This window comes from Xiphophorus maculatus, chromosome 4 (assembly GCF_002775205.1).
Source record: "Xiphophorus maculatus strain JP 163 A chromosome 4, X_maculatus-5.0-male, whole genome shotgun sequence".
Classification (NCBI taxonomy): Eukaryota; Metazoa; Chordata; class Actinopteri; order Cyprinodontiformes; family Poeciliidae; genus Xiphophorus; species Xiphophorus maculatus.
Genome location: NC_036446.1, coordinates 32577838 through 32605324, shown reverse-complemented (window position 1 = coordinate 32605324; position 27487 = coordinate 32577838). Strand labels below are relative to the sequence as shown.

The window sequence follows — 27487 nt, the reverse complement described above, 5'->3', positions numbered from 1 at the left end:
CCCAAGTGTTTCGCACAGCTGAATGGTTGCCATGGAGATGAAAAGATTTCTCAAACTTGCATGAAAGATTCAAGGCAAAAATCCAGGAAGGTTTTTGATGCGGGAGTAACATAACGCTGCCCCTCTGATAAAGTCTTTAGGTTTGTTGTGCCTTTGTGGCCAACCCCTGTTTCTTTACTACCCTTAAATAAAATCAACTTACCTTTAGAAATAACCTAAATTGTTAATAAAGCCCTCCTGTCTGTAATTTTTTGTCAGTGTAAATTGTGTTCTGTGCAGGCGACAGATGTTTATTGGAGACGTTCAGGCTACGCTCACACAGCTGGTCTTGAATTTTTATAATGAAATCTGATTTCAGTTTGTACTGCTGAATGATGTGACCAAAGTTAGACTCCTGAGTCGAGAGTTTACGACCCCAAAATGACTCGCATGCGCAGAAGAACCTAGACGTCACACAGCAGAGCTCCGTTTATGGAGGTAATGATGAATGCCGTCGTCTATGGATCAATTTTAAAGTTAAAGGCGCCAACAGAATTGTCACAAAATCATAATAAGAACAACGAAGTTAATAAAAAGAAAGAACTAATAACAACAGCCTTATAGTGGCACATTGACTGCAGCTTCTCTAGAGAAGTCTGTTTGGATGTGGAGTTGAACCAGAAGTAGTGGGATTATAATATGATGCACTTCAGTGGAATAGACTTCATTCATAATTCCACAATTCTGGTTTTGTTTCAGCCATTGTTTATGTCCATTCTGGCATCTTCTGGTGCAGAATTATGGTGCAAATCTGACATCAATGACAGAAAAGTCGCATTAAAGGTGAGACTCTGATGGCAGATGCTTTAAAGACCTGATATGTATCTGATTTAGCTCCACATGCCAAACTGGATTTGACTAAACCAGATTTGGAATTTGATCCAATTTTGCATCCACCTGCTGTGTGAAAGTAACCCTAGTGAACAAACAGCATGTTGAAGATCAAGGGACACATGAAAGGTCATCAAGAAGAAACTGTGGTGAAGATGATAAAGTAGAGTTAGGTTATGTCTCAAGCTTCTTTTTTTACATCTCTGTTCAGTGTATCCTCTGAAAATAGAAACCATAACTGCTCAACAATCAGGGCCATAGTAAGACAATCCTCAAGTAGCCTTTAAAAAGTAATAAATAAAACCCCCATCGTCTAGAGGATTTTTTCTGCCATAATCAAAGCATACACATTTTCATTTTGAAAGCAGGACTTCATGTATTTCTTCTCAAAACGTGTAGTGCTTGTACTCAAAACTTCTCCTCGAGCTCAGACTTAGTCTCTGCTCGGACTCTCTGCTCACTTACGAAACATGGAACTGCCTTTTCGCACAGTCACCTGGCAACCTCTCAGCCAATAGAATCAAAGTGTTGTACTGGGTGCGTCCGTTTCCTTCTAGCAGGTGTGCCTGTGTGGCTACTATTGATTGCAGCCACCTGAATAGACGTGGACAACACACTTTTCAGACTTTTGTACTGAAAACTTTCTGAATCAACGTGAAGCAATAATTTTGTGCTTTTTAGTGTTGCTCTGTCACAAAGGTTATGAAGTTTTTCACACAACGGTCTATGATTGTTTGTAATGTTAACAGTTATAATTCAATTCTGCAAAAAAATACAATTTCAAATACATATTGAACAATGTGACACAATATCTATCAAATGGACAATGAAGTCAGAGCAAAAATATATAAAGTTGTGCTTGCTTAAATATTTTTCATTTTTGTAAACATTTGCATATGTTTTCTGTTTTTTTCTGAAGGATTATTTAAGCTCATTTAATGCCATCAGATCCAGGAAATGATCTTAGAATACTTCCACTTAACCTTTAGACAGATGACAGTTTGAAAGTTCCCCAAAAATGTCCAACTTTTTTTTTTTTTTTTAAGATTTGGCCATGAAGTGATATACCACATTCCTAAAAAACAGACATATTCCCAGGCTGCACAACCTCGACATCTTTGGGTGCAGTAACTGGAACCTACTTTCTAATTACATGAGTGAATGAGGATTCTGTGTTTATTCATATAAAAAATGTGTAAATATAAGCTGCCACTCAGGAAAAATGAGTTTATTTCAGCCTCTTGGTGATAATTACTAGCATGGCATATGGAAGTACTTACTTGTCCTACTTGGCATCTTGGCTTACAGAAGTTTGCAGTACTGTCGTGCAACCATTCTGCTACTTCTGGCAGTTTGTCTTTGCCAAAAGTGTAACTCTTAATTATATTTGCAGCTAATTGCTCACTGTTTGCATGAGGTTGATTTGAAAAGAGATTAATGTCATAGCTATTGTTGTTAAAAAGAAAATGATCTTTTCTAGACCGACAAAATAATTTCATGGCACACGGATTAGAAATCAAATGGAATGTTTTTGAAAGAAAGGAAGAAAGAAACCTTTTATGGATCTAAAACATCATTTTATTACTTTCTGAAAGCCTCTTGCTTGTTTATCCCCCTGAGAAACTCTCCCAGATAGATTACCAGTCCTTTGATTTGTTAATATCTTGATGTGGAAAAAGTTATTCATTTGTACAACCACTCATGTCTCTGATCATGGGACTGACATATGGAAATTGTGTTTGGTTGGAGTTCTCAAGCTTCCTTCTGATGACGACTGGAAGTGTGCCTTGGACCGGGAACCTGCACATCAAAGTCTCACATCAGAAGCAACTGGAAGGTAGAATTATGACATTTATCTGCTTTTTAAATGAAATATTTAAAAGATGTCTCACAAGGCTTGACTTTTATATTCTAGTGCCACTCTGAAATTTCTTGCTGTGCATAAAATAGAAGAGCGCAGAACGGGCTGCTGCTCCTCTATTTAAATACACAGGGATCCACTTTTTATATTATCCACACATGTCCAGAATTTTCCCTCAAAATAGTTATTTGTATTTTAATAAGGTGTTTCCTGAGGTAAAATAGTGAGTTTTACACACAATTGTTATATTTCAAGAGTGTTACTCATGTTGTATGAGATTATAAGGCCTTTATTTGCAATTTAAAATAGAGTACAATCTACAACATACCCGTCATTCCAGGCGATAGTAAGTGTTGACTTGAGCTAGTAGTGCAGTGTGTATGTTATAATAAACATTCAGAGTTCTCCTTGAAATACAAGACTGAATATTTAAGCTGGAGTCATTTTGGCTTTCTTCTGTTTTGTGATGAAATTTCCATGGTGATATGTTTGGAAAAGATCCATCACTACAATTTTCAGAAGATATACCTTTATCTGCCACGAATTAATCACATTGTCAATTTACGACAAAGTTTAAAAACATGTTCAGTACATTATATCTAAAAACAGACTAAATACATAACAATGTGGTTGAATTACAGCAGTTCTGCTTAAAAGACTGGGTCAAAACTTGCAAAGCTATAAAAAAAACTCACTCCAAGTTTTCACAAACGTTTTGTTGCAGTTCCTGTTGCTAAGTAAAACCCAACCAGCTGTTAGTTTTTAGGCCACCATGTAGGTTTAATTTTTTTTTGTCTATTTTTAAAAAAAAACCTGCATGTTGTCTTCAACTAAAGCTTAAATTGATTTGATGCACTGAAACACTGATGTGTGAAAAAAATGCAAAGAATGAAAGTTTGACCTTGTCAAATCTCTGAATTATTTCCTGTGCATTTTGTCCCTTTGTTGGGCTTTTGGATTATTTTCCTATTTATTGTCCTGGAGGAACTGAACTGATTTTTCATGCACTGAGTCAGGCTTTACTAAACTTTTCTCTACTAGGACCTGAAATGAGATCACTTCCTCTTCCAGCAATCTGCAAAACAACAGGAAAACGTTATGACCTGAGGGTAACACTAGGGGCAGTATTGTATACAAATACTTTACAATGAATCATGAGAGGCGGTAATATTATATATATTTTTTTTATCTAAGGGAGTTTAAAATAACTTTAAATTTAGAAGTGAAAAGCATCCTAAAGAAACCTGCAACTTACTGCAGATCAGTAAACGATGTTTCCTGCCTGCAGGGCAGGATTCAGGTGTGTGCTGTGTGTTTATACTATGTCTCCATGTTACACACATCAGCACAGTGTATTGCTGTCTTGGTTCCTGCTAGTGCCAAGTTATGTCAAACTAAAATCTCAGGATAGGCCATCACAACAGAAACTATATGCCAAGCTGTACCTGAATGGCAGCACAAGATTGTTGTGAAATTTGCTTCTGCTCTCAATTTTTAAAGCAACAAAGCTCGTCTCAGTGGATACAGTAAATGAATACAGAATGTTGCATTTTAACTAATCAGAAGCAAAATACAAACACACTTGAATGCTCTGACAGCAGGTTAAACTGGCAGCTATTCTGACAATTATTTGCTTTTAAGACCCAAACAGAGAATTAGATCAATTCTGCCTTTGATACAGGAGAAACAAACTGATGTGTAAAGAATAGACAAAAAGCAGAGTCCAGATACAATACAGTGATGTCTTAGTGCGTGACATTGAAACTAACACAAAGCCATGAAACATAGATAAGCAAACAAACTTATGTTCCAAGTAGGAATTACACTGAGAAACTATAATGTTTACCTATGAGATGAGATTAAATTAATTGAGTTTGACTTGCTTACACTGAAATTTGAGCTCATTCTCAGTAAATGTGAAATTTCTCCAACACTCTAATGGGTAGTACTGAACACTGGAGGGATTTATCACTTTAGTACCAAACTATGTAGTCTTTTTGCATTTCTGATGTTTTGTCAAATAAATAATTTATTGTAGGAACTGCAATGACAATAGCTTATATAAGCGTCTTCTTTTGTACGTCTATTTAAAATCAGATGTCTCTGTGAGATTTAGCTTTGTAAATACAGAGGAGATGAACATATATAATATCTGTATCTATCATATAACACCTTCAAATAAATAAAAGAAGCTGTTATTTAAGTTATTATTATTGCCAAAACTGGAAAAGGCCCTTAAACTCTTTGTAGGAAAATATTCTCAAGAGGGATATTAGCATATCAAGTTTTCTTATGCTAAACGGAGAAAGAAAATTTCAACTGTTAATACTAGCAATAGACTCTAAAATGTTTAGTAAATCAATGAACAATTGCCTTGTGTCAATAGGGAAACACTGTGCCTGTGACTGTGGTATTGTGTTCTCATATAAAGAACAGAATGGAAGGAAAGGGAACATGATTAAAAAAAGAAATCAAGAGGAACTCGGACAGACAGGGCATTCTTCCTGTGTGTGTTTGTGGAAGGAGTGTGTTTGCTTGTACCTTGGCTTTATTTGTGTTATGCTTCGTGATTCCATTGTGAGGAGTGGATCCACTGAGCTTGTATTCCCACCCTCCCACCAGTCCTGTTTTAGATGAAGCCATTTGAATCGGTAGCACACCTTCTGCAAATGTGTGTAAGCAGCTTACTGTGGCGGAGTCTCTCACCGTGTCCCTCTGAGATTCTGACGGTTGCATTGTGCGAACCACAATGAAGATGTGTTACATTAGCAGACCCAACCTTCTCCCAAACTCATGTTATATCACCAGTGTTCAATGGCAGAGCTGGCTTTAAGCAATTAAGTGTTATTGAATCTTTTAAAGCGCCTGAATTTTTCAGTTTTTCCTTCACCTGAAAATTCCACACAGCAACATACTTTTGAATAAATATTTGGAGGCTGTTTCCAGGTCAGATTGAACTCTGCCAGGGTTCCCTGTTGTCATTAATTCAGTTTCTTCTGTTTACAGAGTAGATCTCAAACCACAGTCATGGAGAGGGGGAGGGAGATTTTCTCTGGGAACCTCAGGATCTTTGCTTTTTGTTGATGGGGTTATTTAGTGACCATGACCTTCTGTGTGCCCTATAACAGTTCACTACTGATGAATCAGTTTGATAAAGGCTGCCTTCACACCAGCCCTGTTTAGCCCACATTAATCTGACTACAATTTGTTTGACTTGAACAAACTAGAACCAACAAGACCTTTTCATTTGGGGAGGTGTGAATGGACCATCCAACTCTAATGGGGATATAAAAAAAAACAACCAAGACCTCGGCTGACAAACCTAGGTCTTGGTTCAATTAAAGTGAACTCTGGTTCGGCTTGAATGAATATGGCAGACCAGATATCGCTCTGATAGCACGAAGCGGAATATAGTGCAGGGCATCATGGGTAAATACAACCAAAACAAAAACCTGAGTCTAACGCTAGAGGGTGAAATGTCTCAGTGTCTTTAACCAATAACAAAGAAAAATCCTCCAACTGCAAAAAATCTGACACTGCTCTGTTTTAGTTTGCATTTCGTGAAGAAGGAAGTTGCTCTTGTGTCAAAGATAAATTTAACACTTTCTCAAAATCCAATATAAGTAAATTTATTTGGCAAACTTAAGATCACCTGTGCTGTGATCTGAGTATTGTTCATGTGCTAATCAAAGTGTTGATGCTAAAACAACGTAGCATTAGTAACCTTATTGTACGTCTTTTATTCTAACATATAAGATATCAATGATTTGGGTTCATTTCTTTCTGCTTACTTGACAACAAGTTTTAGGGCACGTCATGAATATGATGCAAATATGATTTGTGGTTTGTTTAAGTGCTTAGCTGTAAGCTCAACCAGTGGTGTGTCGACTGCTTCATGCTTGCTTGTTTCTTACCTTAATAAGTCCTTGCTTTTGCTCAATGGGTGTGAGGACAGCAAGAGAGAAAATGGCTTTTTTACACTTCAGTCTTATGCATATTTTCTTTGAAGCTAATGAGAGCCTTAAATACGGTGCCAGACTTCAGGCAGCACTGTTGAAGGCTGACATTTTCACACACTGTGGCACCTTGTCACTGTGGATGAAGTCCCTGTACCTGGCTGTTGACAAAAGTGTGTATGTGTGTGGTTGTGCGTGCGTGCGGGCGTGTGTGTGTGTGTGTGTGTGTGTATGTGTGAGTGCCTTCTTTGTGTCTTAAGTGTGTATATGTGGAGGTTTCCAGACCGGTAGATTGGGTGCTATTGATGCTGTTTGCATATGTAATTTGTGTAGTTGCCCATGCATTAGAATGTTTTTGTGTTAACCTGCAGAAAAGAGAGAGAAAGAAAAATGACTACAGAATTCACTTCTCATCTCCAATCTCCAGTATTAATCTATCTTTTGGAAACCATTCTGGTCCTTATGAATTCATTTCTCATGTAATCCAGAGAAGTTATTAGTTGGTTTTCATTTGACAGTGAAGCAGAGAGGATACTTGATTTCTGTAATAAATGTTGTTTTCAATAGTCTAGTTTTTACTAAATATGTTGTGTTTTTATGAACTGTAAGTGGAACATTGTCATCACTAACACAAATAAAGGCTCTCAAAAATCAATCTCTGTGCAATAATCTATATAATGTATTTCATTTAGTGATCAAGTTCTTGAAATGAATGTTTTTTCCAGTAATATTCTAATTTATTGAATGGATTCTGTATGTCAAATAAAATGTTTTGATTTTAGTCAAATTGAAAGTCTTGCAATACATTTTTTTGCAAAATAAAAAAAATGAAGTGTTGAAGTTATTTTGATCTTAAATTCATGCAAGAAATCCATATTTGAAAAAAACCTTTTAGTGTTTAACTGAAAAACCCAACTGGTTAAACACAACAGATGGGCTTTCAGGACGCTGTGTGTATCATTACCCCCAACCATTTTTGAATTGATTTTTTTATATATATGATATTGTACACAGTGGTTTGTATATGATATGAAAACTTGCGATACCTGACCTAGTGTCTGTCTGCACAGCCTGTCATATTGTCTAACTCTCTAAGTCATCATTGTCAGTAACTGCAGTGTGACTGCATCATGGTGAACATGTGGAGCTGCCGGGTCCTGGCTTTGAATCACAGAGTACAAAAAGAATGCACTCATGTAAAAGTGCAGTTACTTTGATAATATTTTACTTAATTAAAAGTAAAGTTACCAGTGTAAAATGTTGCTCAAATAGAAGCAAAACAGAACCTCAACTCAAAGTTTACATTAAGTAAAAGTTACTTTGTTACTTTTTTATGAGCAGAAGAAAATGCTGCTCATGGTTTTCACAAAGGAAAAGAGGAGATAATGCTCAAACTATTTTTAATTAAAGGAGCAACTTCATAAGTAAAACTGCAACACAACCAGAATGAAATATCTTAACATATGACATTAAGAAGATTTGGGTGGCATTATGTGTAATGTTAATGGGAGATAAAATTCCAATATCCTGTGTCTGCTGCTGTCATTATGGTTCTCGGGATCCTTCACTACATCTAGAAGCTTCTCTCAGCTTCTCCTCTACCTCTGTTTTAGCCAATGCAAGTTATAATCAGTAGTACCAGAGAAAACCGATATTATTTACATTTTTTTGTTAAAATATAATTCTGAATGTTTACATCAACATAAATCAAACTAAGTTCACACTGTATGATAAAGCTGCTGACTTTCTTAGACTTATAAACCAGTCCCTTGAAGTCCAGCCTGGGTTTTCTTTCTTTTTCTCTGAGGTAAATCTGAACTAGTGTGTCTGTAGATCAGCAGGATTCCAGCAGAAGGATCACTGCCATTATTATGGTGCTTTTTAAAAATAAAATTATTTAATTGAATATTTGTTTTTACTCATTAAAACACATGATTTCAAACATAACTGAGTAAAAATATTTTAATCAAATCAAACTCCAGTAAAAGTTAAAATTCTTGCATCTATCTATCTATCTATCTATGAAGGCATCTGTTGGCATCTCACAGACTAAGTCACTAAGACAATAGAGGAAGCTACAGGCAAGTCAAAAATCACTGTTTCTGTTTGCATGTTTAAATATAAGTGTGCGTGGCTGCGTGGGGGCGTGTGTGTGTGTGTGTGTGTTTGTGTCCCACACGGCCCCGCTGCTGCCACTCACTGTAAACTAGTCTGCAGCTCGTCACACACAGACGCTGACACACTCCCAGTCTAATGTGCTCATTAGGGACTGCACAGCATACACCTAATTGATAGCCATGACACACAGAATGTACACACGCACATTATTGCAAAAAACAGTTTCTTTTTTAATGCTGCAGTAGAAAACAAGGTTATACGAAGTCATATAATGGGGATTCATTGTCAAGAACAACAACAACAGAAAACCAAAGAATGAAATGGAAAAAAGAGAGAGAGAGAGAGACAAACGGCACAGAATGCATAACAGTGTCTGTGCTGTTTACATGCCGATATTTTACACATAAGTACTTTTTTTATATTATTATTATTTCTCTGGCAGATGTCAGTTACTTCAGCAAATGAACTGCCAAAAAATGTAGCAGAACTTGTCACTCAAGAGGTTAGTGTAACCATGGTTACCTTTCATATCGCAAAAAGATAAAGCTGCAGTGTGGAATCACTGCAGAGTAATTAGACAGAACAAGAAATAAAAAGTAGGACCAATCAAATAGGCATTCAACAATATGAAACAACCAAGAGTGCTTTTAAATAACAGTTTATACAGGAAATATATTCATAAAGTAAGATTTTTTTTGTACAACTTTTAATATTTTTAGTGTTCATACAGGGGGCTTGTGTAGAGCAGTTTCAGATCTGTTCTTTTTTTTCCTCAAAAAAAGAACATTTTAATTGAGCATGAGCTGGGAGTAAAAAGATTTGCACTTTTACCTCCATTTTTGCTGTATTTTCAGATACATAACACATTTATAAAACTATTGTGCAAAACAAGTTTGTCTTCATATAGTGTGCACCAGCAAATAGTCATAATCCTTTTAACTTAAAAAATATAGAAATGATGCATAATTTAAACAGGAATTAACTGAATGTTTTTTTTTATTATTATTTACATATAGTACACAGACCTGAATTATATAGGTCCCTGATCAATCAAAGCAAAATATTACATTTTATTTCTTCTCCATACAATGTTTGTATTAAGACCTGTTTTAATTTTCCAGTCAAAAAAAATGAAGCTTAGGGTGAAATTCTTACACTTAAAGAAGAATCTTCTTTTTAATAAACTCATCACTGTGGATGTTTAGAAAACAAGCAATGTAAAAACAGTGTACAGTAATTCTTATATTTTTATGCTTTGAAGTACCCACAAGGTTTAATTTTAAATTTGACTCATGGATTAAAAAAAAATAATAATAAAAAAAATTGCAGACAGGAGTTTAAAAACACAAAACATAGAAATTGCACCAGATGTAGGTATAAAATATTTAACAAAACTGTTTTATTGATATGCATGCAGCTAAGCCAAAAATATCAATAAACCTAATTTTTTTTAAATAGAGAAAAACTCATCTTGCCATTTTAGAATCTATCTTATACTTTCATTTAACTTTATCCTTTTAGTTAAAAATGCTTCAAGTATGAAACTACTTTAGTCAGAGAAGAGAGGTCAAATCAAGAGATTCTGACTGGAGTAGGTCTTCCTCACATGTAACTAAAACAAAAAGAAACAAAAAAAAACTCAAGTTTAAAAAAAAAACAAAACAACAATGTGCCAACACTCTTAGCAGTAGTTTAATGGCATCGTTGTGCAGTTTCATCAGTTTTAACTCAAAAGAGTGGCACAGCAGTAGGTTGAGCTGCATTGTAAAAGTCTTGCATCGTTCCAAGCCAGTGCTACTGTTTTTCCAGCTCACACACATACATCAGATGGTCCTCGGGGGATTTCCCATGTGTCTTGCTCAAGTGAAGTTTAACAGCGTGCTTACTCGCAAATGTCCGGTTGCAGAGCTTGCACTGGTAGACCGCGCCGCATTCATCATCATCAGGAGAGGACGATGGAGATTCAGTTGACGGCATAGACGTTGTTAAGGATGAGGAGAGCGAGATCGGTAGTGATACTGGTACAGAGGTCGGGAGGGAGGATGGGAGCGGGTGGCTGGATGGGTGGAGATTGGAGAAGAGTTTTTCAGAAAGTCCTTTGGTGTGGCGTTGATGTTGGTGATGGTGTTGCTGCGATAATTGACTGAGCAACTGCTCCCCAGAAAGTTTAGCCAGGTCGCGAAGACGAAAGCCTAAGTGGGATTCCAGGTGGCTGACGTAGGTGGACGGTGAGCGAATCTGAGATGCGCAGTCACTGCAGAAGAACACTGGGTGGCCTGAATCCAAGTTTTTTAAGAACTTGGTGCCACCAGTTCTTCTTAGCTGATACTTCACATTGGCCAGCCAGTGGGATATTGTAGTCATTGACAGACCTGTGAAACGGGAGATGTGCATCCTGTCCTGTGGGCTCAGGTCAGACATCATGTATTTGCCATCATTTGTTTGCCTCAAGCTGGAAGCAAACTGGGCTTGTAATATAAGGAGGTGTTGAGGGTTCCAGTTGGACTGGCGGCCCTTGCGCTTCTGAGCAGGTGAAACATCTTCGATTTCCTCTTGTGTGGCACCTTCGATGTCAGAGCGCTCAGACTGACTGGTTGGCGTGGAGGACTTGGACAGAGCTTGGCTTTCTGTGAGGTTTCTCAGCATGTCAGAGATGTCTGACAGGGCATTTTCTCTCAAAGGTGACGTGGACATGAAGGAAGCTATTGTAGCGGAGGCCTTTGTCATAGTGACAGCAGAAGAGGGAGAAATTGATGGGGTGGAGTTAGTAGAAGAAAGTGTAGTTGAACCCAAAGAGCCACCATTACTTCCTTTATCAGCATGTTTTCCTTTAGTGAGATCTATAGGTTGGTCGTTGTTGAGATGTTGCTGGTAGAAGTAGCGATCTAAATGTCCGTTACTGGTCTTTTTGGTGTGTGCTGGTGGGGTGGAGGAAGCCACTGCTGCTTTTTCTGCCAGACTGTTGCTCATCTTAAACAACATGCTCATGGGGTCAAGCGAGGGCATGGCCGGTTTAGCAGCCTTCCCCAGGTGGACGTTCATTACTGACTGCAGAGCGCTGAGAGGGTTGACAAACGGCTGTTCAGGAGGTGGATGGTCTGTGATAATAGCTGTGCTGCCACACAGAGAGGCAGGCAGTGGGGGTGTTACAGCAGTGGGCTCCACTCCATTCTCCCCAGACTCCTTTGTGGAAGCACTACTACTGGAATCTTTTTCATTCGTTCCCTTTCCATCTTGTACTACCTCCCCTACACTTGTATTTTCTGGGGTTTTACAGTCTCCTGCAGTGTGTCTTTTGGGCGACTCTCCTCGGATTAGATCTTCTGCCTCACTGACACAGGGTGAGGGCGTGGTTCGCCTCAGATGTAAATCACTCGCAATCATACCGGGGTCTCTCATTTTCTCCTCTACCTTAGCTACTTTCTCTGTCACTTTTTTAACTAGCTCTTCCATTGCTTGAAAGTTGTTTTTAGGTAGTGGAGAGGTTTGGCAGCTGGGAGGAGAAATCAGTGGCTGACTTTTGCCAGTAGGGGAGAGAATCTCCCCTCCACTAAACATATATTTAAGGGGAGAGCTCTTTCCAGAATTGCCAAGAGAGAGCTTCATTATGTTTGGAAGCTGGTAGGCTGCATGGATGCTGGGGTACCCACCCCAACTGGGAGCGCCATTCTGGGCTTTGTTGATGGCTGAGGTCACTGTGTTCTCCAAGGACTTGAGAATGTCAAGGCCCCCCTTTGGACTTTCATCCAGATCCTCTTCAGTCAGATAGGTGTACTTTGAAGAAATATCAAACTTCTCTTCAGATTCATCTTCCACTTCTGTCCTCTTATCTTTGTTGTGGTTATTGGCATTGATAATGTTGGACTCTTGGGTACATTCTTCTTCCTTCTCCTCCTTTTTAATTTCCACAACCATTGCCATGGGTGAGATGCTAGTTGGAGGAGGCACTGGGGCGGGTGGAGAGGAGAAAGTTGTGGCAGCCAGGGGAACTGACTGGATCTTTTCTTCAACTGAAGAGTTGGATGTGGGGGCCTGGGACTCTAAAATTGGTTTGCCCTTCTTTATGGCAGAATTGGTAACCTTAATAAAGTGCCCTGTCACCATCATATGAGCAGTTAGTTCCTGCAGTGAGTCATGTGAGCTGCCACACTCCATGCATTTGAGGATTTGCGACTTCCTGGATTCAAACTGCCAGGCGTAGCTGGCACCATTTTGGTGTCCATAGCGATTGTTAGGTGTAATGTAGGGGTTGCTTATTTTCTGCAGAATGTCATTAGCATCACTGAACGAGGCTGGCTTCGGTGTGGTGCCTCCGTTAGAGTCGGGTGAACTAGGGAGGTCCAGGTCAACCGGGGCCCTTTTTCGAGCAGAGGAAATGATCTTGGCAGCTACGGGTGTAACAGGTTCTTTCAGAGGCACTTTCTGGTAGTGTTTTGTCTTGATCATGTGGACGCTGAGATCCTGAAGGGATTCAAAGGAGTGTCCACAGTACATACACTTAAGTACTTTTTGTGCATCTTCCTTCCCTTCCATCTCTAGTAGGGAGCGTTTCCTGGGTTTGGACCAGCGCTTAGCCCCCTCGCTGTCTGTCTCATGGTTATCATCACGATAGTGGCCCGTCTCGTTCATGTGCACCGTGAGCTCCACCAGAGTGTCGTACGCAGCACTGCAGTCCTTACAGCGAAATTTGCTGGCACCAGTGAATATGGAGCCGTAGAGCTTGGAGCTCTGCCGGTACAGCTGAACAGTGCTGAAGAGGTTAGGTTCTGTAGAAGCTGTTGTCACCGCCACTGTGGGATGTTGCACCAAGCTCAGTCTGTTGTGGTGGTTCTGGGAAGCCTGCTGGAGACTTTTAGCCACAGCAGACTGGTGCCAGTCATAGCCTCCGCTACCACAGCTGCTGCTGCTGCTGCTACTACTGCTGCTGCTGTGACTACGAGGGGGCTTTTCTGCTGGTGGCTGACTCAAGTTCAGATTCAGTGTCGACCAATAGGAATTGCTCAGGAAGGAAGTGTAAATTGCCTTCATTTTCTCGAGGCTGTCAGCCACAGAACTTGTTGCAGCCAATATGGCCTCGTCTCCGGTTACCGAGGCGGCAGCATTGGTTGCAGCCATGACTGCTGAAGAGGAGGAGGGGGACAGTTCGTTGGAAAGGTCTTTAGAAAGAAGGACGTCATCCTCATTTTTCAATGAGGAGCTTTCAAAATCAGACATTCTGTCTGAGGATTCACTCAGGTGAGACTCGCTGTCCAGGTCCTGACCAGAAAAGTCTGCCGCATTGGGGGAGTCGTGAATGCCAGCGGATTCTGGCCTGTCCTTGAAAAGGAAATCCTTGTCCTGACATAGGAGCTTGCTTGCAGGCTCCTCCCCTTCTTGAGCAGAGTCTTCTCCATCAAGGTCCTCGTCCAACAAGGCTACTTCCTTCTCATCGTCGGGCACATAAGCTGTTCAGACAAAGAGAGCAAAACAAATACAGAACTTTGTTAGGATCTTCTTGAAAACACATAATTCCTAAGTATTTATTTTGTCACACTTTTACACAGACATTATTTTCCAATCATTTAGAATGTCACTCCCCTGCCCTCCCATTCCCAACCCCTGAATTCTGTATTACATGAAATAAACTGGTGAGAAAGGAATAAAGACAGAGAAACTAAGGGATAGAAATAGAATGATGAAATGTAGGAGAGGAAAAAAATGTCTTCTCAAACATAACTTGCCACCTTATTCTTCTCAAGGGGCAACAGCTTGAAATTAAAACTAAATTTGAAATTAATGAAGCACATTCTGGCGGTGGCATTCGTTTCTGAAGTAATAAATTACTTGTATCAACCTCGGAGACAGCGGTTCCTGTCTGTCAATTAATATGTCTTACGCTTCTTCTGCAGACTCTAATGCATTCCCTAACAGACACACTCGCCATTTAAATTAAGCATGCATTTTCACTCATTACAGCGCTCAGCCTTCGCCTCCTCGTAAATAATAATATATAAAAAAAAATGTATGTATATTTGCCTAAGACAAATCTCTCCCTGTAAAACCCATTTGCTTCAATTACCAAAGATTAGAAAAAAGAAACTTTAGGTTATTATTTACAGTTTAGCTTCAGCGAGAGGGCTTGAAGCTTTCAATTTATATTCAAATCCCTCTAGTTTAAGAATATTACAATGGAAATCACACAGAAAAAAATATGTATCAAGACAAATCACAGTCTCACATGTTGGTAAATCTCTGGATGTTCACTTTTGTTGTTAGGGCTATAAAAGTCATAAACAGCATCAGATGAGAAATGATTTATGCTCATGCAATAAGCAAACAAACATAGTAACATGCATACCTAAAACTCTGTATGTTTTACCACTTTGAAGAAGTGTTTCTTCTTCTTCTTAGCAAAAGGATGGGCATGTGGACCCAGTGGGTTTGTGACCACCACTGGGTCCTGTTACGGGTCATCATTTATCTAACCATATATGTAAACATGGAGGAGTGATTTCACAATGTTGTCTGTGGGTGTTAAATGTGTATGAACCAGAGTTTGTGCATGTTTCTAATTCTGAACAGAGGTGCAAAACCAGAACTCCGAGGATAACTTCAGAGCGCCAAGCGTCTCTATGTGTTGATGCAGTTTATCCACATTTACCTGTATGCATGGGCTTAGTGGAGAAAAACCTGCCTATATTTATTAATATTACTGTCAATTATAGCTAGAGCCAATTGCATGCCATTGTGGCAGACCAGAGATGCTTAGGTTATGCAGACTGAATGGGTCAAAAAATCCATATGCTGAAAGCAGATAGAAATGTTCATGCAGGAAAATGGTGATAAAAAGACCAATCTAAAAATTATAATTCATACTCTGCTAATCTCGTCTCACATTTCTAAATTAATCAATTTAAAATGTACACATCATTCCACTATTTTACAGTCTGCAGCATTACATTGGTTTTGAAATGCTGCTCTGATGAGTCCTCCAGTGAGATGTGCTTGAAGATTTGATAAAAGTGGGCAATTAAATAATAAAAATAGTACTCATGGAATATTTTTTTAATCACTTCTTTGCATCTGTCATGTCTGTGGTGAAAAGACTGAAGAATAGGTGCATATTGCTTCCATATGCTACACTTGATGGACATGTTCTGCATTTACAAGCATTTCAATCATTCTGCTGTTAACGCAGCCTGGAAATAAAATAGTGGGAAATATACAATAATATAAAATTATTTTTTAAAAACAACAGATATAGATTTTTCTTCTGCTAACGTTAAATGAACATTGCACATTATGGTTCTTCCACTCAGGATTTTCAAATGGTTCCAGTCTGATTCCAGATGTGTGAACACACAGTGCAGTGCTGCACTTCAGGTTGTGTGAGGTTGAACATGAGCTGATGCTGCATGAGCAACAAAACAGAGACGTGCCTTTGTCATTGTCAGGTCCTCCGTTGCCAACGGCGATAATACAACAGCGCCGTGAGATAAACAGATGCATACACAGACAGATATCCCAGAGTCCCTTACATGTCTCTCACACACACACCCACCCTGCGCGCCCGCACACACACACACACACACACACACACACACACACACACACACACTCACACACACACACACACACACACACACACACACACACACGCACACACACACACACACACACACACACACACCAGTTGTACAATATGTGTTGTACTGTAGCAACTTTTTGCCTCCAGGCAAGCATTCGGTTTCTCTGTTGAACATGCAATCTGTTCCAGCATTCAGCCTCACAATGAGGATCCATCTGAGAGGCGTTAAACACGCCACTATGAACAGCTTCTAAAAAATTGTTGGGTCACATGACACATGATCGGCTGGATGCATTTATGTAAATTTTCTTTTATGGCATTGAAATACAGCTTACTCAAAACAGCAATGATCCATTTCTGCTGGATTTTCAACACTGGTGGAGACAATACACAGATTACCGTGTTTTCATGCTTCACCCTGTTCAGGAGCTCTCTTTCTTTCTCCATCGCTCCCTCTTTCGCTCTCTCTCTCTCTCTTTCTCCTTCTGTCTCAGAGACACATCCGCTGCCTGCACATACGTGCAGCGGAGGAGACCCTCATGTACACGCCATCTGTTCTGCATCAGCCAAAACGACAGCTGTTTAAGAGAATAACGCTGTGACTGAGGAAACAGTGGAACGCAGTGGCTCGGCGCTCCAGCTGAGGACAAACATCACTGCGGAATCACCTTTAACGCTCACAGCGCAGCTCCAACGAGCGATGCTTGTGTGAAGAGAACAAAGCATGGGTTTATTTATGTTTGTGCAGCCATCTGCGTTCTTGCAAGTGTGTGATATTTAAAAGAAAGAAACAAGGAGGAAGTCAAAAGTATGATAAACTTTGGCCTAGACTTAAAATTGTTTAAGATAGATAAGCACGGGTTACGAGTTATGTATTAAAATTCATAGTACAGTGGTGGCATTTGACTTATTCCTTCTGAAGTACTCTGGAATATTTTGTTATTTTATTAAGTATATAATTTTAATCCGCTGTGAAGGTAGAATATGTTTCAGTTAGAAGACTGATGGTTCCATTCCCAGTCGTCCACAGTTTAAATGTGGAAGGTGTTTGCAGATTCGTGATGCTCACACTTTTTCCCTTATTTTTGAGTCCCTCTGTATCAAGCACTCAGCCCCACATTGCAACGTGTTATTTTAGTTTTATTAGTTTTACAGAGATAATGCAGGGTAACAGAACATAAACAAACTACTACATGACTTGCCTATAAACACACATTTATGGAAATACATAAGAAGTTTAAGTTTTGTTGTTGTTTTGATTTTCAGAGATAAAAATATACAATTCAGGTAAAATCTATTAGAAATAGTGACAGGTCTGACTTGAAATTTTCCACTGAGTCTGTAATTCAGTCTGTAATTAATCACAGTTTTTCGAAAAGGATTTAATGACAAAATAAGGAACATTTTCAATTCAAAAAACCTTTTTGTTGCTAAAAGATAGAATAAGTAGACATATTAAAAATATATTTATTGGTTCTAATCTGTTATTCTGGTTCAAAGTGTTATTCAAGACATACAGTTTTTTAGTGTTTCAGGAACTCCTGATCATTCCTGGAACTTCTTCAGATATCTGAACTATAGACGCTGACGTTAGCATTGGGGACGTCTCTGCTGCGGCTACATATTTACCATTGAAATGCTACTTCAGCCTTGAATAGCTTCCCCGATAGGCTAACTCCTTTCAACACAACTTGAAAACATCAATAGTCTTTTCCAGCGTCCAATCAGATCTGTTTTTGAAGTAATAATTAACCTCCAATGGGCCAAGTAAAGTGGCTTTATCATCAATCACTGTGGTTTACAGATGTTGCTAGTGCGTCAGATTTAGGAGTGTACCGGAAACATGTGAATGCAAGGTTCCTATCTGGACATTTGCATTTAAAAAGAGAGAGAGAGGGAGAGATTATAGTGTTAAAAACACTCAGACACCTGAGCTCTCAGGTGTCTGAGAGCTCAGGAGCTGCATGTGGTTCTATAGATCCTCCACTGTGGCTGGTTAGAATTAGGTATTGTTTTAAACTACGAAGATAATTATAAAATGTTATCTTTATCAGTTCTTCATATGTATTTTCATGCAACATTCTGCAAAGAATGACATCAAAGTGTAAAGAACATTCTTTTTCATTAAGTATTTTTCATAAAAAAGTTTGCAAACTAACTGTGACACTATTTTCTTGAAACACTGACTGTCCCATTAGATTTAATATATAGTATAAAGCTTGAATGTAGAACTAAAGTTGTTCTTTAGTTTAAATACAGTGATGTACTGTTTTCCTGGTGTTTGCTGAATATTTTTTATTTTATTTTAAACATCGTAGCAGGTGGATGGTGTCTTTAAAATCCCTTGTCCTGGAGCAAAACTCAATACATTATAATAATTTAAAACAATTAAAGGAATACTAAGATAATATATTATGACAATTAGGTATTCAAATAAATAATTATAAAATTATCAATAAATTGTATTAAAAAATATTTTTATATATTTTCCAACTCCATTGAAATTTATTCCAAGTTTTTGTCAACACCGTCAGACATAAAAAGAATGTAAAAAAATCAGGCATTATTGAGGGACATCAGAACTTCTGAGGACCTCTTCCTTTCTCTTCCTTTGCTAAGAGGGCAAAGCAGCTCTGGTTAGCTTATGTTATTATTTAGTTTTTTCTTCTGTTTTATTCCTAAGTTGTTGTCACAACCCTGATGTGTCAACACCATAACTGACAAGTTACAAAACTTTGATGAAATTTTGTGAACTAAATCCTCATTTTTAGCAAACTGTAAAGATTTCATGGACCTGATGAGCTACAATATGGCCTCCCTCAGAATAACCATCCATCCATTTTCTAACACCCTTGTCCCTAGTAGGGTCAGGAGGGTTGCCGGTGCCGATCTCCAGCTAACTCTCCGGGCGAGACCCTGGACAGGTAGCCAGTCTGTTGCAGTGCAACACAGAGACAGACACAGGACAAACAACCATGCACACACACACACCCACACACACCCACACACACACACACACACACACACACCCACACACACACACACACACACACACACACACACACACACACACACACACACACACACACACACCTAGGGAGAATTTAGAGAAACCAATTAACCTAACTGTCATGTTTCTGGACTGTGGGAGAAAGCCGGAGTACCTGGAGAGAACCCACACATGCACAGGGAGAACATACAAACTCTGAGCAGAAAGACTTCGGGATGGGAATCGAACTCAGGACCTTCTTGCTGCAAGGCAACAGTGCTACCAACTGCACCACTGTGCAGCCCCCCTTCAGAATAACATCATATAAATTGAGGTAGTTTGGCATTTTGTCAACTCAGTCAGTTTTGAACTGACAATCTGACTCTCTCAGTGACAGTGTTGACAAATCTCACTTATTTAAGTGCAGTTAATTCATTTTAATGTATTTTACATAAATGGCATTACTTCACATGTATCAAGTATTTCTTTTTACTCACTAGTTTGTCACCACCTTCAGCTCTGTGTCAACTCCGTCAGATGGACTTTATGTTGTTTCTTGTTTTAAATAATATTTCTTTTGTTTCTTGAGAAGCATTTGTCTGTAAAAATGAGTAAAAATATAACTAATAGGGTCATTAAAAATAATTTAATATTTATTTTTGTCAGATGGTGATGACAAAGTTCTAGGTCAGGTCCATTAAAAATGTAATTTTCAAAAAAATGTTGCAACTGAGAGCCTGCACCTTGGCATCTTTACATTTCCAAAACATTATTTGTCATATTTGAATACGTAAGCTTGAAGAGTAATAAAAAAAAAAAATTGGGGGGGAAATTTAAACCCATTTTGTCCCACTTCTCAAGAATCACTGCTAAACATATCTCTAATAGTGCGTCTCATAAAAATAAGAGTTTGAATTTGTGACTCAAATAAATTTTTGGCCTGAAGGCAAAAGTGGTTCTTATGGTTTTAAAGGTTGCTGACCAAATGCTGGCCTAATATAATACTCGTATCTTAAATATCGGGTTTTTATCAGCTGCAAGAAGAAAATAACCACAACTAACAGATTTAAAGCTTTGAAAAAATAAACCTGTATGGAATTAAATAAGGCAACATCCACACTGAGCCGTTTCATAAAAAACGGTTCCGATCACACAGCGATCACATGTATTAAAAATTTTCACTCTGAAACTAATAAGTGGTTTCCATGTGGACACAGGGCACAAATGTTTAAAAACCTTCACATTTCAAATGAAAAATTAAAATAAAATGAATAAATAAATAATATTTCTGTGTGGACAGATCCATAGATAGTAAGTTCACTCATCTTTACGAGTGTGAGAGCCAAAACTAAGCCAGTCACAACAAGCAATTAATCTCATGATAAATTAAAGTTAGCTCCATAATTTCCATTCTGAAGATTCATATTTTTTGAAGCGCAATTTTGTTTGTAGTTTCGGTTGTAAGTGGATTTTACTTCCGTTTTTATTTACTGCTTTTGGTTGTCCTGTTTTATTTTGGACATTTCAAATATATTTCAGTTCTACTCTTGTGTGTTCTTTAGAAGATGAAAGTATATTGGGCTTTGAGAACCCAAACTTGCACTATTCTGCAATTACCATTACATTATTTGAAAATGGCCTCAAAACAACATTTTCTTTTAGCACAATAATGACTGTGACAGTTTATCATCCAGCAAAATATGTTATTATGTCGAGCCTGGCCAAAACAGTTCTGATGCTCCACACCGGAAAATTCAACATGGATAAAGCTCCTCGTTTGTCACAAAGTAGTGAAGTGTTCGTTCAGAGATTTAAACCGAGAGAAGAAATCACAGATGTGGATACATGTGAACACTGAAGGAGAAAGACTTGCAGAAATGATCCCCTGAAGGCCTCTGGCTTTGGCCCAGAATGAAAGGTTCACAACACCATGACCCAAAATCCTGAGCTAAACATGGAGAGGCACGCTGCACACAAGCAGCAGGAGAGCGAGCTGAACACACCAGGTATGCAGGTGCTCTTTTAATTAGTGCAAAGAGAGATGGAGTGAATTCTTGATGAACAGTCAGCAGGAGAGAGGATGAAGGTTGGAGCTCAAACTCAGGAGAATCAGGCTCAGCAGAGCAAAAGAGAAAGTTAAAAAAAAGCAAACTCCTTTCAAGCTTCAAGGATTTTAGTCAGTTGTACTCAAACTACAAAGTTGACATCTCTGCTAATTCTATAACACAGAATCCAACCTGGAACAGTTATGAGTTCCACTGATATCAAAAACCTTTGTAATTATGATGAAGCTGAGTATCTTTGTGTTCCTGTCTGCCCATAAAGGGAGGAAATCTTTTAGCATTCTGCAGATGTTATGATGTTAGGAAACCGTTTATCATGCTTATATAACCACTTAACAGCCCTATCAGACACACAGGCACGACAGCGCTGCCTGTTTACACTTCAGCTTAGATCGAGCTGTTTCTCTCAGAGTGTGTGTTCCACAGAAGGAGAAAAACCAGAGGTGTAGAAACATCACTCCTTTTTTGTGAAACAAAACCCACAACATTCCAGTCACCCCGAGACAAATTTTCTCACACCTTTCCCAGTGAATTTCTGTGTTCTACGCTTCAAGTTGTCCAACCCGCTGAGATCTTCTAATCTTCACCCTCGCTTCCCCCCCAGCCCTCTCTAATCACCAGTGCAACCCACGTTAATAAAGTTAATTGAATCTGAGATCAATAATGCTTAATTATGGTGATTTGACATGCGCAGACATATTAGTCGGGGGACTTAATGGGTGTGTGTGTGTGTGTGTGTGTGTGTGTGTGTGTGTGTGTGTGTGTGTGTGTGTGTGTGCAGCGGGAGCCTCAGGACTGATGAGGTGTGCTGCAGGTTGTGAGAGGTGTTGCATCGACCCCGATGGCTGACGAATTGAATCGCTTCTTTAAACATGTCTTTCTAAACTTGCAACGCAGTTTTAGCATCACTGCAGTCGAGCGCAGTAACTTCTCGTCCACTGCTGGGTCGTGTTGCTGTAAGATTTAGGATTTGCTATGTTTATTTTTCAAAGACGCACCAATCACTCAGCTGAACAGGGTCAGTCATGTTTCCCTTTAATCAGCTCCCATCAGTAATAAGCAGGTCAAAACAACCAAAATGTGGAATGAAACATGTTCAATAAACTCATCAAGACCATAAACTCCCATCTTTTATGGTCCATAAACGCACCAGCCAACAGTAGGTACACTGTCAAACATCTCAGCCACATTTAGTTGTGTCTACTAACTTCTATTCTTCAAGTCAAATACATTTGGCCTGCTTTAGGTTTAAATGTGTGAGCTGATAAAATAAACTTACAGTAGTAAGCTGTGTTAAGTTTTTATTCATTTTGTTACAACTCCAAGAGTTAGGCAAACAAGGATTTTTAAAGGGGAAGTATTATGTATTTTCTAGGCACACAATGCATTCAGGTATAAAAAAAAATGCTCTATATACTGTATCAAACATGACTTAAAAGAAATTTGAGTTTGATTAGTGACTCCAATTCTAACCATTTCAATCAATATTTGTGTAATGATCTTTTTTTATTTCTTACAGATAAAGGATCAATGATGACAACCTACTCATTTACTCATTTGTAAATGAGTAGCTTCAGTGGACATAAAAAATTTACATTTTTTATGTCCACTGAAGAAAAACCTAAACACAAAAAAACTATAATTTCCTTGAAATGACTTTGGTAAATTTTTTTATATTACACTTTTTTTTTTTTCCAACGGGTGATCTTTATAATTGAATTTGAGACACACATACTGTTCTGGGTCAAACTGACCCACTGATTAAAATCAAGATAAATGAGTCATGCAGAGAGTATTTATGTTTCCCTCCACTTCTGCTGAGTTTCCACTCAGTGTGGGTGGAGTTTATCCACGTGAACAGAAAAGATTCCCGTCAAAAGTTGTATGACCACCTGCTTTCTTGCAGTTTCCTAGTGAAATAAGGAGAATAGTGAGAAAGTGGGCTTGTGTGTCTGTGGTGTGTTGTGTTTGTGTGTGTTGGTGAAATATGGTTCATATCTGCAAGGAAACATTGGACATTTTTAAAAATCTTTTTCTGCACTTCAACTCGACTGCCGGGTCAAATTGACCCGAACAGTACCTATGTAAAAAGTAGACCTAGGGGTTGGTACAAATGTGTAAAATGAATACATTTTCAATTTCTATGTAGAGTGCACCTATTAAGGCAAATAGAAAAAGTTCCATGCAAAAAAAATACTTCCAACTATTTTTTTAAAAAATGTTAAACTTTAAAACGGGTCAATTTGACCCGCAACATAACAGGAGGTTTAAGTCAAGTGTTAGGTCTAAATTTGGTCTTTATCTCATATAGTGAAGGGGAAAAAATTACATGTTTTTATTCAGCGTATGTAAACTTCTGGCTGTAAGTATGCAAACAAAAATAAAACTGAATATTAAAATGTCATTTAAACTTCTATCTTACAAAGAGAAGTACTCTTATTTCTTCCATAACAGAAATAAAAAAACTTCTCAGGTGCAAGTGTTGCTATAAACCTGTAGCTTTGCTCTGGATTTGTCTCTGCGGTTTATTGTGGATGTTCTGTTTCTAAGGTGGTAAATAGCAGCCATGCTAGCAGCATGTGCAGCAGCTCAGACACAGAATGGCAGCAGAAAGCGCGTCTGTCTCTGGTTCTGATTATTCAGAAACACAGATGTAGCTTGTTGCCCACAAATGTATGTGTATGTGAGAGGGTTCGGGGGGGAGGGGGGACATGTTAGCCTGGCTAATCATCTCCCCATGCCACTCAGCTGGGGGTTCCTGACAACATATTCACATGCTGTCCCTACATTGCCTACACAAGAGTGCATGTCTGGGTTAGAGAGCTCCTGACATACTGGTGTGTGTGTGTGTGTGTGCCTGTGTGTTCATACAAGAGCAGCGTTTATTTTTAGTACAGTTGCTATTTTGTAAAAATGCCACATGCAGAGTAAGAAGCATGCTGCTCTATATAAGAATGCTAGAGTGCAACACTAGCATGCTGCCTCTTTAATGGATCTGTAGTTTTTAATTCTGTCATTTTTACACCCAGTAGTAATGAGCCTGTGTGAGTTTATTTGGGACTAAGAGAGAGAGAAATAAAAGAATATAAGTTATAGTTTAGCAAATAAAAAATAAAATATATACATTTATACTCACACAAACACAGAAAGGTCATTAAAAAATTTTATTGAAGCAATACGGCCATATCTTTTATATTTATTTACTTAATCACTAATGTGATTTATTACAGTTCAAACTTAAAGTGAAATATTTCAGTGAGATTTGAATAATTGTACCGCTCATTTGATAAATTAGATCTAAATGTTTTTCTGCAGACCTCTCACTCTGACTCTGGTTCTGCTGGAGGTTTCTTCCTGTTAAAGGGAAGTCATTTGTTTTTGTTTTTTTAATAAACTCTACAGATGTTTGTTCCATAAATGTTTCAGGGACAATGGACAATACACATTCATGAAGTGCTGTACGTGCTACAGAACTTAGCAATTGAAAAAAATGTCTTTTTTTTTTTTTTACATTTTTTGTTGACTTTTCACAGACACCCGTAAACAGGCTTTCTAGATCTGCTAACGTAGGTGGCAGAATATGAGACAATGGAACAGTGAATGTGTTGGTTTTCTGTCTCAGTTTCCCTGTGAGATAAAATGACGCCCAGCCTTTGTTATCACTAGCGGCTGCATCAGAAGAGGAGGCCGAGGTAAGTAGAGCTTTGAGAAGGCAGCAGCCGCAGCAGCGGATCTTCTGCTTTACTTTGACAGCGTGGGAAATGTTAAACATGGACTACGATTTTGACTATTTGTCAATATCATATTTTTTCCACTGATACATATGTAGTGCGTTGACATCAGCAGGTTATATCAGTGAAGCATGTTATTTTTCAAAACCAATTACATACACGCAGAATATCAATGATGTGTTGAAGACATTTCCAGTTCCAATGGTGCCTGAACGCATCAGCTGGGACTGTGTTTCCAGCTTTTGTAGTGAGCGGGTCAGTCATGTTTCCACGCCCCCCGCCCCCATGCCAAAACAGGATCAAAAGTTTGAAACTGCGAAGAAAAAAAAAATAAAGAAAAAAAATCTTAAACTGAGGGGGAAAAAACTTGAATTTGAAAAGTAGTTTTTGAAAATTTCTTCAGTTTATTTTTTTTCAGTTTCAAGACATTTTTTCTTCAGTTTCAAATCTGTATTTTCAGTTTCATTTTTTACTTTCTTTTGAACAAACTTTACGGCCTCAATATAGCTCCATATACGGTACATTCTTGCTGCCGGACAAGAACAACTGGACCAGCAGTTCAGAGAATGTTACACAAATAGACATATTTTCAGGCACAGCTAGAGAACGGTCAGCTAGAAACAAGGTCAATATTTTTCACAAACCATCTGAGATTGGAACAACTTAATTCACTTCTTTTGAGATCACAATCAGTCTGTTAGTATGTGAGCACATAGATGGTATGTTGCCTACGATACATAAATATTATTAGGGAGTGAATGATAGTAAATTACCCTCTGGATCTTCTTTGTTATTCAGATAGCTCGCGCTCAGAGCAGTGTCTGTCTGAAAGGGTTTGGGGCAACCTGGGGTCACGAGCATTTGTCACTGGAGACAGACAGACGGACGGCTGGATTTGAGTATGTGGCTGTGTTTGTACTTTGGCAAGACGAAATAGATAGTAGTGATGTGCAGGGTTAGCCAAGCAGGGCAGAGGAGCATTTATCATTTCCATCATCTCTCATTTGGTTATTTTAAAGGCCTGCTCTGGCGCTTTTCTGCCTGGTTCTCTTTAATTCATTCTCCCACTGCCTTTACCATCTCAGGTCTGCTTCAAACACACACACATGCATTTATTTGACCACACAGTCTTTCTATTCATTAATTTCTTGATCTTTCTCACAGTTCCTCCTCAGTCTCATTGACAGTAAGCATGATTGGCCAAAAGAGAAAGGAAGAACACATAACAATTTGCACTTTATTCTTTCAGACATGTAAAAAAAAAATGCTATAAAGTAAGAAAAAAAAACTGAAAGGAAATTTCTGTTTTTCTGCTACACGTATCCATGTGAGCACCTTTTTGAAAGCACACACACTCTTTGCAGAGCAGTCTGGTTAGTTGCTGGGTATCTATTGCCTGCCAGTCTGCTCTGATCTCTTTGGACAGCTCTGATCAAAAGATGTCATCCAAGCCAGCAGACCGGGCTCACTGGGAAAGTCAGGAATGGTGGGAGTGTCTGCGTACGTATGAGCATGCGTGCGCGTCTGGGAGTAAATCGTACAGTGGTCTGGGTGTAAATAAAATGACAGGATCAGTTTAAGGTCCTGTCAAGTAGGCAGCAGGCGATTATGATAACGCCCGGTCTGTTCCAACGCAAACGGACACCCTTAAATTTACCGGCCGGAGGATAATATACATGATATAGCTCTTTTTCCCCGTGTTTTTCCTGCCGCCTGCTTCGGCGCTTCGTCTTTCATTGCTTTATTTTGCTCCACATATCCTTGTGCAACATGACCTTTATTTTTTTTCCCTTTTGTTCTGAGAGTAAACAGAGTACTACAGGCTTCAGGTAGAGCTGCGGAAAACTAAAGCTAATTTAGGTTATTCACATCAGATTAATGTAAAGTGCTAAATTATACCTAATGTTTCAGGAACCCCAGATCATTCATGAAGCTTCTTTCAAAAACTCCTCCTTTAGAAATGTGGACATTGATATTAGCATTGGTGACATCTGTGCTGCCGCAACATGATTAGCATTGAGATGCTACATTAGGCTAGAATCAATCAATCGAGTTTATGTACACCCTTGTCCCGAGGGCAGTTAAAAGTTTTTTTACACAATAAAAACACAAAAATACAAAGCCATAAAACTCAACATACAGTCAACAACTGAGAAAATAAGCAATAATTATTATATTTTGATGAGTCTGCTCTGCATCAACAGAACCAGAAGACCTGAGAAGTTCTGGAAGGTTGATACAATAACAGCAGATCTTTAATGTGTTGTGGTGCTAAACCGTTCAGACATTAATAAACTAACAACAGTATTTTATGTCTTAAGTAAGTCTATTC

General features: G+C 38.6%; 1 protein-coding gene across 1 annotated transcript in view; it reads right to left on the bottom strand.

Annotated features, from left to right (window-relative positions):
* Positions 1 to 9023: 9023 nt before the first annotated feature.
* tshz3 (teashirt zinc finger homeobox 3) overlaps positions 9024 to 27487 on the bottom strand; it is a 46209-nt gene continuing 27745 nt past the window's right edge. The window contains exon 3 of the mRNA XM_023332237.1: positions 9024 to 14249. Within this exon, the coding sequence (XP_023188005.1) occupies positions 10600 to 14249 (3650 nt within the window). The 3' untranslated portion in view covers positions 9024 to 10599. The remainder of the gene's footprint in view (positions 14250 to 27487) is intronic.